General features: G+C 45.0%; 1 protein-coding gene across 4 annotated transcripts in view; it reads left to right on the top strand.

The window, feature by feature from the left end:
- IPPK (inositol-pentakisphosphate 2-kinase) overlaps positions 1-13,585 on the top strand; it is a 108,083-nt gene that overhangs the window by 66,957 nt on the left and 27,541 nt on the right. For all 4 annotated transcript variants that reach the window (XM_038410690.2, XM_038410693.2, XM_043518842.1 and 1 more), the window contains one exon: positions 4,192-4,258. In XM_038410690.2, the coding sequence (XP_038266618.1) occupies positions 4,192-4,258 (67 nt within the window). The remainder of the gene's footprint in view (positions 1-4,191; positions 4,259-13,585) is intronic.

Here is a 13,585-nt window from a genome sequence, read left to right as displayed (position 1 = left end):
TTATTGATGATGTCGGGGGATAAACAACAATTTAAAGCAGAGGTGTCTGAGAGCCAATTGATCTCCCACACAGCTAATCAAGCCACCCTCGATGCTGCGGACGCAGCGGTCAGATCCACAGCCACGGCCATCGTCATGCGGCAGTCCTCATGGCTTGTTTCTTCCTCCTTTCCGAAGGAGATACAGAATATGGTCGAAGATTTCCTTTTCAATGGAGACAAGCTCTTCGCCGCTACAACCAATGGGGTCCTTCACTCCATGAAGGATTCCCGTGCCACTCTTTTAATCCTTAGGCATCCAAACACCTGCTCAAAGAGGCAATATAGATATCAGCCATACCAACGACGGCGTTATCATACCTTTGTGCAACATCCACCTTTCGGACAATATGATACGCAACAACAACAAAGACGTAGGCTCAGGAACCAACGACGTTGCCCTCTACAAACAACAGCGACCCACCTTCCTAACCCAAATAAATAAATCTGAGGTCTTGGTTGAGGGTATAGAAAACCTCATACCCTCTCCAGCGCCAACTCCAACCAACCATTGTTTTGGACACCGTTTGCGTCCATTCATGGCCAACTGGCAAACCATCACTATGGACAGATGGGTCCTGGAAATGTTTTATGTCAGACGGGGGGGAGCCTTATCACACTCCCTTTTGCACAGAGGTGGTAAAACTTTGGAACTGGTGCCTTCAACACAACATCCATCTCTCCGCCTCATACCTGCCAGGTTCTCAGAATACCACTGCAAATGAGCTCAGCTGATTGTTCCCCTTACAGCACGAGTGGGAACTCAACTGCACCATTCTTTCCAACATTTTCCAGACTTGAGGTTATCCCCAACTGGATCTGTTCACCACAGCAACAAACAAAAAGTGCCCAACATTCTGCTCCAGAGCAGGCCTGGGGAAACGCCTTTATGCTCCCTTGGACCGAGACTCTCATATATGCGTTCCCACCAATGCTTCTATTGCCCAGAGTAATTCAGAAGATACGAACAGACAGCGCCAACATCATTCTCATAGCCCCAGTGTGGCCTAGACAACTGTGGTACCCCTTTCTCCTGCGCATGTCAGTCAAGCCACGCATTCCTCTTCCGCCACTCAGCAACCTCCCATCACAATGCAGGGGACAACTATTTCACCCCGACGTACAACGTCTCCACCTGGGGGCCTGACTAATCAATGGTTCTCTAATGTGGAGTTAACATGTTCAGACCAAGTATGCACTGTCTTGCTACACAGCAGAACACGCAACACTACCTACTTGCTGTGACGGGGCAAGGCCAAATGTCTATAGAAAAGTAGTGGGAGATAGATATATTAGCTCCAGGCTAAACAAATCCCTGATACCAGGATAAGTGAAATGGAAGCTGCTCCAGGTCAATTAAGACACCTGGGGCCAATTAAGAACTTTTCAGAAGGCAGGGAGAATGCTAGGTTGATTGGGACACCTGAAGCCAATCAGGAGCTGGCTGAAACTAGTTAAAAGCCTCCCAGTCAGTCAGGTGGGTGTGCATGTCAGGAGCTGTGGGAGGAAGTTGCACTGCTGGAGAGGCTGAGTAGTACACACCATATCAGGCACAAGGAAGGAGGCCCTGAGGTAAGGGTGAAGTGGAGCTTGAGGAAGTGAGGGCTGCTGTGGGGGAAGTAGCCCAGGGAATTGTACATGTCGTGTTTCTAAAAAGTCAGCTACCGTAGCTGATACTATTAGGGTCCCTGGGCTGGAGCCCGTAGTAGAGGGTGGTCCCGGGCTCCCCCCCACCTTTGCCCCCTGATTAATCACTGACTCGGGAGACAACAGAGACTGTGCAAGGAAGGATAACTTCTCCCCACCTCCCTCGCTGGCTTGTGATGAAAATGGCTCAGTGGACTGTGACCCTTGTCTGTAGAGAAAGAAGGGTTATGTGGAGGGTCACAGTGAGCCTCTGAGGCTAGCAAAATCCCGCCAGGAAACGCGGGACCCACGGAGGCAAGGACAGAGCTTTGTCACACTGCATAAATGGAAACAGTTCACATCTTGGTGCACTGGTAAACAGACCTCTCCAGTTTTCTGCTTCACTCTCACTGATACCGGATTACCTGTTATATCTTAAAACATCTGGCCTCTCTACGAGTTCACTCAGAGTCATCTTGCGGCAATCACTATCTTCTGCCATAAGGTTGACAACGTAATTGTCTGTCTTTGTCCATCCAATCAACAAAAAGTTCCTGAAGGGCATCCAGCTGTTATACCCGGATGTGAAACCACCTGCTGCACCTTGGGATTTACACCTAGTCCTCAAAGCCCTGATGGCAACACCATTTGAACCGATGGCTACCTGCTCCCTTCTCCACATATCCATGAAGACCGCCTTTTTCATAGCAATCACATCTACCAGGCGAGTCGCTTATGACGGACCCTCCGTATACCATGTTCTTCTGCGTTAAGGTCACACTCCGCACGTATCCAAGGTTCTTACCAAAGATACTGTTCCTTTCACCTCAATGAACTATACCCCTTCCAACATTTTTTCCCAATACCTCATGCTAATGCCTTTGAAATGACAGTGCACGCTCTTGATGTTCAGAGCATTATCCTTTTACCTCGATAGGACAAAACCATTTAGGAAAACCCCCAGACTTTTTGTCTCTTCTACTCAGCGCTCACAAGGAAATGCTGTCGCTACATAGAGACTTTCCAAATGGATTGCTGACTGCATACGCCTTTGTTACCAACTCAGGCAGATATAACCTCCTACGTCAATTAGAACACACTCTGCCAAGGTTGTTTCCACGTCCACAGCCTTTCTCCGTAATTTCCTACTGTCTGACTTATGTAGGGCAGCTAACTGGGCATCAAACCTTATCTTAGCTAATCACTACACTCTCATCCACACTGCAGCATCTGACACCAGATTGGGTAGAGCTGTCTTGTCAACAGCCTTCTTGCCTCATCCGAAGTCCCAACCATTCTAAGGGATACTGCTTTTCAGTCACCTGAAGTGGAGCACCCACAGGAACATCTTTCGAAGAAGAAGAGGAGCTTACTCAAGCTGTGCAGTAACTGATGTTCTTCGAGATGAGTGTCCCTGTGGGTGCTCCACTACCCGCCCTCCTCCCCTCTACTTTGGAATTTGTAACACACTCAGTTGTAGAGAAGGAACTGAGGAGCCCGGGCTGTGCACGCACTATTAGAACACTGACAGCTCAAGAGGCAGGCACAGTGCGTGCACAGCCCGTAGGGGTACTGCTGTGGAATCTCCGATCAAAGGCACTGGGATGCACCTTGACCTGAAGTGGAGCCACCCACAGGGACACTCATCTCAAAGAACGTCAGTTACTGCACAGGGTGAGTAACCTCCTCTTTTTTTATTATAATTGAGATAATGCAATTATAAATGAAACCCTTCCCGCCCCAGTGATACATCATTACTTAACCTATCGTCTTTGACTTCAAAATTGTTTTGTAAGCATGGGCTGCCCAGCCTGTTTCCCATGTCACTGCAGTGTGGCATGTTGGAGGAGAAGGGGTCTCTTCTTCACCCAGCCCTGCCCTCTCTTTCTAGGGAAGGATGGTTAACTTTCAAAATGTCTGGCTTCTTTTTACGCTTTTTCTGGCTGATGAACTTATCCTGGGAGAGCCTAATATTTTTAGACTTGTAATCTGTTACCTCCTTATTTCAATTCTTTGATAAATGAGTTGCTTCCATGAGTGAGGAGATCAGATCTACTTACGCTTCAGTCTAGAAGTTCCTGGGCTCTATTTGGTTTCTGTGTTAAATCCTTAAATACTAGGACTTTAACAGTTTATAAATATAAGTTTAGAAGTACAAAGACAAACTGATTTGTTATGTTCAGAAAATGCATAATGTTCCTGTAGTTGCACGAAACTGACAAACTGGCAAAGGGCTTTTTCTGTGTCTCATGCCAGGATATGGTATTGCTTATCTGGTCTCCTCAGACACGCAGAGTAAGATGAAACTTGTACTGTCTTATAGGGTCGACTAACAAATAAAACTCTCAACCAAATAAATGGCTTGTTTTCACTGCAGTTCAGTTGATCTTATGGAACTTTTTGGCCCACTTTGTTGACACCTTCCAAAATTTTATGTATTTTTGTGCATTACCAGGTAACATTTTATTTTAAGATATTTCCTTTTAAAAGAATCTGTCTGTTAAAATATTAAATATTTGTATTTTAGGAAGTTGTTCAGCTACCTTTGGACTTTGTAAAACAACTTTGTTTAAAGATCCAGTCTGAGAGGCCAGGTAAGGATCCCATTGCTATAATTAAGATTGTTGCATTCAACTATAAAATGTTCAGTTAAATTGCACAAGAAAATACTTTATTTCTAAAATTTGATAAATAAAAGGTTTTTGATAAGTTACAGTATCATTTAATCATTGCTGTTGCCTAGTCCTTAAAGGGACACAGTCCACTTGAAAATCAGACTGTGTCAAAATGTTGTATCTATTGCAACTAAATTACTATACATGAAAGAAACAGGAGAAAGAAATTGTTGTACATTTGTAAGCACTTTGTGTAGTCAGGTTTTTTTCTTTGCTAAAAAGACCTTTACAAATAGTAACGGGAACAGAAAACCTGTTTTCCATTTTTGTAATGGAAATAAAACTTGGACGTTTAAAGGTAACTGTTCATTGGAATTGGTCAGTTTCAAAAATTGCAAGTAAATGTTTGTTTTCAATACTTTCATTTGAGGCTAGACATTGATAATATCTTACGTATTTATGTTTTTGCTTTACTAGTGAAAAAGTATTTTATGTAAAATAAACCAGAATGTGGAAGTTGACTTGTATCCATTGTCACCCATAACTTGGCATTCCTTTACTAAGAAGCTTGGGTTTTGAACCCTTTGCCTGTAATCTGCATGAAAACGGAATCATAAGTGTTGTTCAGCTTCCTTGTTTCCGCAATGAAATAGTATGACACTTGTGAAGTAGATTTTCCTAGAAAACTCATCATATGTCATATTCTAATCCGTACAGGGGAAAATTCAAAAGATATCTCTCTTCTCACTGATTACTCTTTGGCTCTTGGGTGGTTAGTTGAACAAATTCATGGGTTTTGACCAGTGCAATCCCCTGGGGAATGATCTGGTACTAATGTCTATGTAAGATAAGATATTATACTTTATGGTGCCTTCAATCCAGAAGAACTGGAATTGCTCTACAGATTAAGTACAGGACTCTCTGTTCTATGTTGCTGAAATAGATCCACCACTGGAGTGGAATATTGAGCACAGTTTAACAGTGCCAGTAATACTACACAGTAGCATTAACTAGCCTGGGAAATAAATAATTTAACTGAAGTTACAGAAGAAATGATGGTAGGCTGCATTAGTTACCAGAATTGGAATTTAGCCAGGATGATGGGACCTAATCCTCTCATTTCTAAGGGGCGCCTCACACTCGGAGCTTTCAGAATTTTCTTAAGAGTTTCTATTCTTGTACTGACTGACACTGAGGGCTTGTCTTCACTACTGGGGTAGGTTGATCTAAGTTACGCTACTCCAGCTACATGAATAACATAGCTGGAGTCGTCGTAGCTTAGGTTGACTTATCCCAGTGTCTTTATTGATGCTCTCCGGTTGACTTACCTTACTCTTCTTGGGGAGCTGGAGTACCAGAGTTGACCGGAGAGCACTCTGCCGTTGATTTAGTGGGTTTTCACTAGACCCACTAAATTGACACCATCTGCATCGATTGCAGCAGCGTCGAGCTCCCTGGTAGTGAAGACAAGCCCTGATTCTTAGTTATAAGACACTGTCACATGCTATGGTTGTATGACAGCTTGATGAGGTCACGTTCAAGTTGGGACAGCAGTTTTGTTTTTAACAGGGAAATATTTCCAGTCAAACCTCAATGGCTTTATAGGTTTTTCATACAGTATACCTTTCTAAAAAGACCACCTAATTTTAGGTGGGAATTACTGATACTTGAGATTTATGGGTCAGTGTCATCTGGCATGAGATTTCTACTCACATGTCCTTCATATTAAAGCCAGGTAGAAAGACAATATGTTATCTAGGACGTACAAGGCTTGCTTTTGACTCTCGCCCATCCCAGCTGAGTATGCAACATCTAGTTGACTTGAAGCTAGCAATATTTCCATTGCTGACTTTTTTTCTGTGTTCTAATGTATTTTAATATACTCAAGTCTACTTCAGTTTTCTTCTGATTGTGTATTTTTCCTTCAAATGTAGCCTGCGCATGTTGTTCCACCAGTATTTTCTTTTTTTTTCTGCTTGTAACAAACCTTCAAACAATTTAGAGTTTGTTCAGTAGATTAAAATAATTAAGCTAATGTGTGTAGAATTTACTCTTTTGTCATCTTTCCCCTTTTTGTAGTGTTTTTGTTGAAAGCTGTATTTCAGTGGCTGTGCTTTCAGTTGGAAGAATCATAGGACTGGAAGGGACCTCAAGAGGTCATCTAGTCCAGTCCCCTTCACTCATGGCAGGACTAAGTATTATCTACTGTAGACCAGTGGTCTCCAACCTTTTTACGCTCAAGATCACTTTTTGAATCTAAGGGCAACCCAGGATCTACGCCACTCCTTCCCCAAAGCCCTGCCCCGCTCACTCCATCCCTCCATCTCTCCGTCGCTCACTCTCCCCCACCCTCACTAATTTTCACTGGGCTGAGGCAGGGGGTTGGGGTTCGTGAGGGAGTGTGGGTTCTGCGCTGGGGCCAAGGGGTTTGTAGTGTGGGAGAGGGCCCTGGGCTGAGCCTGGGGCAGGGGGTGGGGTGCAGGAGGGAGTGCAGGGTGCAGGCTCTGGGAGGGGGCTTCAGGCTGGGGTAGTGTGTTGGAGTGCAGGAGGGGGTATGGGTTGCTGGCTCTGGGCTGGGGTGCAGGAGGGGGTATAGAGTGCTGGCTCCGGGAGGAGGCTCAGGGATAAGGGTTGCGGTGTGGCCTTCCACTGGGCAGCACTTACCACCAGCAGCTCCTGGTTGGCAGTGGGCGCAGCGAGGCTAAGGCTCCTTGCCTACCCTGGCCCCACACTGCTCCTGGAAGGATCCAATGTGCCCTTGCGGCCCCTGGGGGAGCGGTGGAGGGCCCCGGGCTTCATGCGCTGCCCCTCTCTACAAGCACCACCCCCACAGCTTTTCAGGCCAATGCTATGGGGGCGATGCTTGTAGGCAGGAGCAGCATGCAGAGGGAAATCCCTGCCCCCAGGGCCGCAGATCTATGCTAGCTACTTCCGGGAATGGCGTAGGGCTGGGGTAGGCAGGGAGTCTGCCTTAGCGGCAGCCACACTGCACCACCGGAAATCGCAATTGACTGGGAGATCCTTTGGGATTGACTAGTCGATCGTGATTGACCAGTTGGTGACCATTGATCTAGACTATCCCTGACAGGTATTTATCTAAACTGCTCTTCAAAATCTCCAATGGTGGAGATTCAACAACCTCCCTAAGCAATTTATTCCAGTGCTTAACCACCCTGACAGGAAGTTTTTCCTAATGTCCAGCCTAAACTTCCCTTGCTGCAATTTAAGCCCGTTGCTTCTTGTCCTATCCTCAGAGGTTAAGAAGGCCACCTTTTTGCTGCTGCTGTGTTGTGTGGCCTGTCAGCCTGGACTTCAGGGAGTTTCTACTGCTTTGGAGAGGGCTTCTTTCGGAATTTACGGCTTGGTTAGGAAACATGATGTCAGCGTGAATCCCCTGTAGGTGCACATGTGCAACATGCATGTGAGATCGTAGTATTTTGGATGGTTATATCCACCAGGACAGTGCATGTCCCTTCTGCCTCCTCATTCGCCCATACAAAGACATTCTCCCTTGGCCCTCCATTTGATCACTCCTACTGCCTATGGCAGCAAGACAGAACCTAGTAAGTGTCTAACGTGCTATTCTTTAGTTACAGCTAAATTATTCAGAATTCTCTACTAGCTGTACGAAACTTCCACAAAAAAACCTCAACCATCTGGATTGATTTCTGATGGTCAGATGCCCCTGGAAGACTGAGTATTTGAGCTTCAAACCCTGATACTGAGAGTGCCATAATCTCAGTGCTGCCCTCACAGGAAATCTATTTCTTCTCATCATCACCAGGACATACCTACCTCTATTCCCCATTCTTTATCCCCAAAAGAAAGGGAGTCGAGGGAGCTTCATCCTCTCCTAGAGCTGAGGGAACTCAACAAGTATATATGCCATCTCAGGTTGTGGATGGTAATGTTGGCCTCAATCTTTCCATCTTTTCAGGCTAAAGACTGGTTCATGGTTCTCAACTTGCAGATCCATGCTTCCATGTGGCCATGCTTCCTGATCTCAGCAAGTACTGCAGATTCACATGGGGTCTAACCATGACCAGTACACATTACTGCCATTCAGACTCCTTACAGCACCAAGAGTCTTCATGAAATGTCTAACAGTGGTAGCAGCACATTCAGAGATAGGGTATCCATGTCTGTCCATGCTTAGATGATTGGCTGATCAGAGGAAGTCCCAGAAGGAGACCACAACAGCTCTTGAGTATGTGCTCTCATTGTTCACCCACTTAAGCTTCCTTGTGAACTAAGAGAAAATATCTCAATCCATTACAGATGATAGAATTCACAGGGGCTACGATCAGCTCTCAGCTGGCAAGTCCGTCTCCCAGAGGACGTGTTCCAGTCCAGTTGATAATAAATTACCCAAACTCAAGTCTAGTTAAGGTGGTACTTATCCCAGGACTACTAGGCTACATGTTGGTGTGTATATATGTGATGCTGTTTGTCCAGCTTCACCTGTGGCTCCTGTAACTTCAGCTGAGGTCCTGACACCACATGAACAAGAGGGTCACAGTCCCAGCTCAAACAGGAATCTAGTTGGTGGTTATACTTCAAGAATGCCTGAAAGGAAATTTGATTCTCTGTACTCTCTCTGACAATGACATTCTTCATGGACGTACTAGGAACTGGGTGGGGCTGCCATCTGAACCACATGCAGATGCAAGGCGCCTTATCCCAGGACATCTTGAATCTCCACATAAACATCCTGGAACTCAGGCCCGTGATACTGGCTTATGTGGCACTCCTATCCATCCTATGGAACTCCATGGTGGAGATATTGACAGACAATACATCTGCAATGAGCTACATAGACAAGTAGGGAAGAATTGGTTCATCACCCCTCTGCCAGGAAGCAATCCAGCTATTGATGTGGTGTCATCAACATAGAATAAACCTATAGGCTCTGCGCCTTCTGGGAGTCAGCAACAGCCTGGCATACTTCTTCAGCAGGCATTTAGTAACCAACCACTAGTGGTCACTCCAAAACTGCATCATAGGGCCAATATTCTGTCAATGGGGGATTCCCACAATAGACCTTTTCGCCACCAAATGCCCAGGATTTGCTTCAGAGAAGGCATGAGCCTGGGTTTGTTGCCAAAGGCATTCCTGCTACAGTGCACTCAGACTTCTTTTATGTGTCATTCCACAGTTTCCTCCCCCCTCCTCCTGGACCCGAGGGTGACATCCTAGGCCACAGTAATCCTTTTTACTGGTTGAGGATAGTTACGTCTGTCAGACCTATTGCAGATTTGGCCTCCCAACCATTTCCCAGCCTGTCTGAACACAATATTTCAGAATTGTGATCAAATACTGCACCTAGACCTGCAGTCATTGCACCTGAAAGATTGGATGGTGGTTGGTTGAGCACTACTGCTAAGAATTTAATGACAGGTTTCAGAGTAGCAGCCGTGTTAGTCTGTATTCGCAAAAAGAAAAGGAGTACTTGTGGCACCTTAGAGACTAACAAATTTATTTGAGTATAAGCTTTCGTGAGCTACAGCTCACTTCATCGGATGCATTTGGTGGAAAAATGTACCAAATGCATCCGATGAAGTGAGCTGTAGCTCACGAAAGCTTATGCTCAAATAAATTTGTTAGTCTCTAAGGTGCCACAAGTACTCCTCTTTTTAAGAATTTAATGAATCTGTTAGGAGCAGTTTCCCAGAGCAGAAAGCCATCCATAAGAAAGATGTGTTCCTTAAAATAGAAAAGGTTCTTCATATAGACTGTGCAACACAATGTGTCCAGAAGAGGCCCTGATACTGAGGATCCTTGAAGCATGCTGATCTAGTGGCCAGCTTCCAAGGTCCACCTCACAGCAATATTGGCGGGTTGTGCTCATTTTTCTCAGTTCTCTTACTTGACAGTATCTATCGTACCTGTGCAATGTTCTTTCTGGTTACTGTCACCTTGGCAAGGTGGATCAGTGAACTCCAAGCTCTCATGGTTGGACCTCCCTATAAATTCTTTCAGAGAGAGACAGTTATGCTGCGATAACATTTCAAGTTCCACCATAAATAGTGGTTGCAGAATTCCACCTGACCCAGTCAATCTCCCTCTGTCTTCTTCCCAAAACTCCACAGGAGGGAAAAGAAATGACATACACTGCATGTTTCCAGAGCCTTACTCTATTACATTGACAAGATCAAGCTTTTTAGTTAGTCTCCTCACCTCTTTGTAGCCATAATCTGACCCTTCAAAAAGCCAGGCCATCTAGTCACAGATTGCCTAAATGGATCACCTGTATTTCTATTTTATCTGTTAGCTGGGGAATATCTCTTTCTGAATGTTGTGACTATCTCCTCCAGAGCACAGACAGCATCTTCAGCCTGCTTCAGGAGTGTAAAGTACCTGAGATCCACAAGGCAGCAAAGTGGAGCCACCCAATGACCGTAATCGAATATCATGCTCTAGACTTAGCAACTAGATCAGATGCCACATTTGGGAGATCAGTGCTTCGTTCATTATTTGACTAATGAAGCTGAAACTCCTCATTCCCACCATCCAGTGAAAAGACTGCTTTCCCGTCACCTGCAGTGGGATCCATCCCTACAAGAATTGTGCTGCTTTGACTGTAGTTAGTGTGGATTCCACAACTTTCCCCCTCTCCCTGTTTTTCTGAGTCCTCACAGTTGCAATTGCAAGGGAATGACAGGGGGGGTCAGTGGCTGCACTCTTTGTGCCCTCACATAGGAGCACAAGGAGTCTTTTTTTCCCCAATGGATGTGACTACTGAAAAGATTTAGATCTTGCACACAGGAGACTGTTGCATACACAGTGGGATCCATGCTGTCTACAACATCTCCATCACATTTACTCTGCAGAGTAAGTAATAGTTCAGTCTTTTGCACGGATAAGACATTAGCATGGTTGGGCATTAGGAAAAGCTTCCTAACTGTCAGGGTGAGTAAGCACTGGAATAAATTGTTTAGGGAGGCTGTGGAATCTCTATCTTAAGAGATTTTGAAGAGCAGGTTAGACAAACACCTGTCAGGGATGGTCTAGATCAGGGGAGGGCAAACTATAGCCTGTGGACTGGATTCAGCCCATCAGGGCTTTCAGTATAGCCCACGGGATTGCCAGCCCCATGGCGCAGCGGAGCTAAGGCAGGCTTCCTGCCTGCCCTAGCTCTTTGCCGCTCTCAGAAGCAGACGGCACAGCGCCCTGCGGGAGGAGGAGAGGGAGGGCAGAGGGTTCCGTGCGCTGGCCTCGCCTGCAGGCACCACCCCCCTCCCCCCAGCTCTCATTGGCCAGGAATGGGGAATTGTGGCCAATGGGAGCTTCGGGAATGGTATCCACAGGCGAGGGCAGCACATGATAAAGCTGCCTGCCTCCCCTGCCCACAGGAGCCACTGCCAGACATGCTGGCCACTTCTGGGATTGGGGCCACGGCAGGCGGAGACCCTGCCTTAACCCTGCTGCACACCGCTGCCACTCTGGAGCTGCTTGAGGTAAGCAGCGCTGGGCCAGAGCCTGCACCCCAACCCCTTGCCCTGAGCCCCTTCCTGCACACCGCCCTGCCTCCCACACCCTGCACTCGCTTCTGCACTCCATCCCCCTGACCCAGCCCTACATTCATGGCCCTGCATACAATTTCCCCACTCAGATCTGGCCCTCGGACCAGAAAGTTTGCCCACCTCTGATCTAGATAATATTTAGTCCTGCCATGAGTTCAGGGGAATGGACTAGATGACCTCTTAAGGTCCCTTCCAGTCCTATGATTCTATTATATTATTCCTGGGCAAACAATATGTACTTGACTGGGGTATGAAGACAGTACTTCTGAAACGGACATCTGCATAATCTCTGAGTAGTATGAAATTTGTTAGTAGTGGTATTAATCTACTGGCCGGAATGTTAAATTCCAAGCACTAAATCTCTGTTTTCTTTCCAAATTTACTACAAATCCATCTCCACTAATCTGGCAGCAATTGCGAAGAGATGTTTTAACTATGACTGTTGATTAATCACAGTTAACTCACACGATTAACTCAAAAAAATTAACTGCAATTAAAAACATATTGCGATTAATCGCACTGTTAAACAAGAGAATACCAATAGAAATTTATTAAATATTTTTGGATGTTTTTCTCCATTTTCAAGTATATTGATTTCTATTACAACAGAGAATGCAAAGTGTACAGTGCTCCCTTTATATTATTATTTTTATTACAACTATTTACACTGTAAAAATGATAAACAAAAGAAATAGTATTTTTCAATTCACTTCACACAAGTACTGTAGTGCAATCTCTTTATTGTGAAAGTGTAACTTACAAATGTAGATTTTTAAAAAATTTTAGGCAACACCACTCAAAAACAAAACAATGTAAAACTTCAGTGCTTACAGGTCCACTCAGTCCTACTTCTTGTTCTGCCAATTGCAAAGACAAACAAGTTTGTTTATATTTATGGGAGATACTACTGACTGCTGCTTCTTTACAATGTTACCTGAAAGTGAAAACAAGCATTCACATGGCAATTTTGTAGCTGGCTTTGCAAGGTATTTACGTGCCAGATAAGCGAAACATTCCCCTTCATGTTTTGGCCACCGTTCCAGACGACATGCTTCCATGCTGATGATGCTTGTTAAAAAAAAAAAAATGTGCTAATTAAATTTGTGATTGAACTCCTCGGAGAGAATTGTATGTCTCCTGCTCTGTTTTACCCACATTCTACCATATATTTCATGTTATAGCAGTCTCGGGTGATGACCCAGCACATGTTCGTTGTAAGAACACTTTCACAGCAGATTTGACAAAATGCAAAGAAGGTACTAATGTGAGATTTCTAAGGATATTTACAGTACTCAACCCAAGATTTAAGAATCTGACGTGCCTTCCACAATCTGAGAGGGACGAGGTGTGGAGCATGCTTTCAAATGTCTTAAAAGAGCAATGCTCTCATGTGGAAACTACAGAACCCGAACCACCAAAAAACAAAAATCAATATTCTGCTGGTGGCAACTGACTCATGATGATGAAAATGAACATGCGTCTTTCTACTCTGTTTTGGATTATCGAGCAGAGCCCGTCATCAGCATGGACGCATGTCTTCTGGAATGGTGGTTGAAGCATGAAGGGACATATGAATCTTTAGCGCATCTGGAATGTACATATCTTGCAATGCTGGCTACAACAGTACCATGTGAATGCCTGTTCTCACTTTCAGGTGACATTTTAAACAAGACGTGGGCAGCATTATATCCTGCAAATTGTAACCGATATTGTTTGTCTGAGCAACTGGCTGAAATGGGAGAGTGGACTTGTAGGTTCTAAAGTTTTACATTGTTTTGTTTTT

The sequence above is a fragment of the Dermochelys coriacea genome, chromosome 7 (assembly GCF_009764565.3).
Source record: "Dermochelys coriacea isolate rDerCor1 chromosome 7, rDerCor1.pri.v4, whole genome shotgun sequence".
In the NCBI taxonomy this organism is placed as follows: domain Eukaryota; kingdom Metazoa; phylum Chordata; order Testudines; family Dermochelyidae; genus Dermochelys; species Dermochelys coriacea.
This window is presented reverse-complemented; position numbering and strand designations above follow the sequence as displayed.